At 46.8% G+C, this 2,500-nt stretch overlaps 1 protein-coding gene across 3 annotated transcripts in view; it reads right to left on the reverse strand.

The window, feature by feature from the left end:
* The window catches only part of IWS1 (interacts with SUPT6H, CTD assembly factor 1), an 87,539-nt gene that overhangs the window by 14,411 nt on the left and 70,628 nt on the right, over window positions 1–2,500 (reverse strand). For all 3 annotated transcript variants that reach the window (XM_038746311.1, XM_038746321.1, XM_038746329.1), the window contains exon 11: window positions 1–18. This exon is cut by the window's left edge and continues 94 nt beyond it. In XM_038746311.1, the coding sequence (XP_038602239.1) occupies window positions 1–18 (18 nt within the window). The remainder of the gene's footprint in view (window positions 19–2,500) is intronic.

Below are 2,500 nucleotides of genomic sequence, written 5' to 3' on the forward strand. Positions count from 1 at the left end.
TTGGCCGAGACCACTCATCTACCGCAACGGAGATTTTAAAGATTTTTTTTTAACTCCCACGATACGATTAACCCGCTTTGAGACCCTCTTGGTACCCGCTAGATTAGAAAATTCCCAGAGGGCGGGGATCGGATTTTCCAACTCGGTGCAACTCTGTTGGACTGTAGGGAGAAGCAGCGGGGCTCAGTGGAAAGAGCCCGGGCTCTGGAGTCAGAGGTCGTGGGTTCAAATCCCCCCTCCGCCAACTGTCGGCTGTGGGACTTTGGGCAAGTCACTTCACTTCTCCGGGCCTCAGTTCCCTCATCTGGAAAATGGGGATGAAGGCTGTGAGCCCCCCGTGGGACAACCTGATCACCTTGTAACCTCCCCAGCACTTAGAACAGTGCTTTGCACATAGTAAGTGCTTAATAAATGCCATTAATATTGTTATTATTATTATTATTAAGCACTTACTACGTGCTTCAAGCTAGCTCTCTTCCTCCCTTCAAGGCCCTACTGAGAGCTCACCTCCTCCAGGAGGCCTTCCCACACTAAGCCCCCTCCTTCCTCTCCCCTTCTTTCCCCTCTCCATCCCCCCCGCCTTCCCTCCTTCTCTTCCCCACAGCACCTGTATATATGCATGTATGTTTGTACATATTTATTACTCTATTTATTTATTTATTTTACTTGGACATATCTATTCTATTTATTTATTTTGTTAATATATTTTGTTTTGTTCTCTGTCTCCCCCTTCTCGACTGTGAGCCCACTGTTGGGTAGGGACTGTCTCTATATGTTGCCAACTTGTACTTCCCACGTGCTTAGTACAGTGCTCTGCACACAGTAAGCGCTCAATAAATACGATTGAATGAATGAATGAATGAATAAATACGACTGACTGATTGATTGATTTTGTTCTAAGCGCTGGGGTAGACACAAGGTATTCAGGTTGTCCCACGTGGGGCTCGCCGTCTCAGTCCCCATTTTACAGATGAGGTAACTGAGGCCCACAGAACTGAAGTGACTTGCCCCAAATCACACAGCTGGCAATTGGCCGAGTCGGAATTTGAACCCGTGACTTTCCGACTCCCTGGACCAGGCTGTTTCCACTAAGCCACGTTGTTTCCCTATGGTATTTGTTACGCGCTTACTATGTGCCAGGCACTATACTGAGCGCTGGACCGGATGCCAGCAAATCGGGTTGGACACGGCCCCTGCCCCACAAAAGGCTCACAGTCTTTATCCCCGTTTCACAGATTAGGTAACTGAGGCCCAGAGAAGTGAAGTGGCTTGCCCAAGGCTACACAGCAGGGAAATGGCGGAGCCAGGATTAGAACCCATGACTTTCGGACTCCAAGGCCCACGCTCTATTAACCTGCTCCTCTAGGAATGATCCGTCAAAAACGCTTTACAAACAGTGGGAGCAAGAGGAAGAACAAGGCTGTAGCACAAACAGAGTTGGCAGGAAAAAAAAATCACTGAAACCAAAAAATTTAGCATATAAATGTACGAATAAAAAGGCACCCTTATACATAAATACATTTACACTGAGCCCCTTCCTTTCTCTCCCCCTCGTCCCCCACTCCATCCCCCCACCTTACCTCCTTCCCTTCCCCACAGCACCTGTATATATGTTTGTACATATTCATTACTCTATATATTTACTTTACTTGTACATATCTATACTATTTATTTTATTTTGTTAGTATGTTTGGTTTTGTTCTGTCTCCCCCTTTTAGACTGTGAGCCCACTGTTGGGTAGGCACTGTCTCTATACGTTGCCAATTTGTACTTCCCAAGCGCTTAGTACAGTGCTCTGCACACAGTAAGCGCTCAATAAATATGATTGATTGTCTCCCCCTTCTAGACTGTGAGCCCACTGTTGGGTAGGGACTGTCTCTATATGTTGCCAACTTGGACTCCCCAAGCGCTTAGTACAGTGCTCTGCACACAGTAAGCGCTCAATAAATACAATTGAATGAATGAATTTATACATGGAATATGTAATCCTGGGTCAGACCAGTGGCCTGGCAGTTAAAAGTAAAGGGAAAAACCATAAGAGAATCAGTGCAATGATTGCCTTTTCCCAAGCGCTTAGTACAGTGCTCTGCACACAGTAAGCGCTCAATAAATCCCATTGTTGGGTAGGGACCGTCTCTATATGTTTCCAGCTTGTACTTCCCAAGCGCTTAGTACAGTGCTCTACACACAGCAAGCGCTCAACAAATCCCACTGTTGGGTAGGGACCGTCTCTATATGTTGCCAGCTTGTACTTCCTAAGCGCTTAGTACAGTGCTCTGCACACAGCAAGCGCTCAATAAATCCCGCTGTTGGGTAGGGACCGTCTCTATCTGTTGCCAACTTGTATTTCCCAAGCGCTTAGTACAGTGCTCTACACACAGCAAGAGCTCAACAAATCCCGCTGTTGGGTAGGGACCGTCTCTATATGTTGCCAGCTTGTACTTCCCAAGCGCTTAGTACAGTGCTCTACACACAGCAAGCGCTCAATAAATCCCGTTGT

The sequence above is a fragment of the Tachyglossus aculeatus genome, chromosome 1, assembly GCF_015852505.1.
Source record: "Tachyglossus aculeatus isolate mTacAcu1 chromosome 1, mTacAcu1.pri, whole genome shotgun sequence".
Taxonomy (NCBI): Eukaryota; Metazoa; Chordata; class Mammalia; order Monotremata; family Tachyglossidae; genus Tachyglossus; species Tachyglossus aculeatus.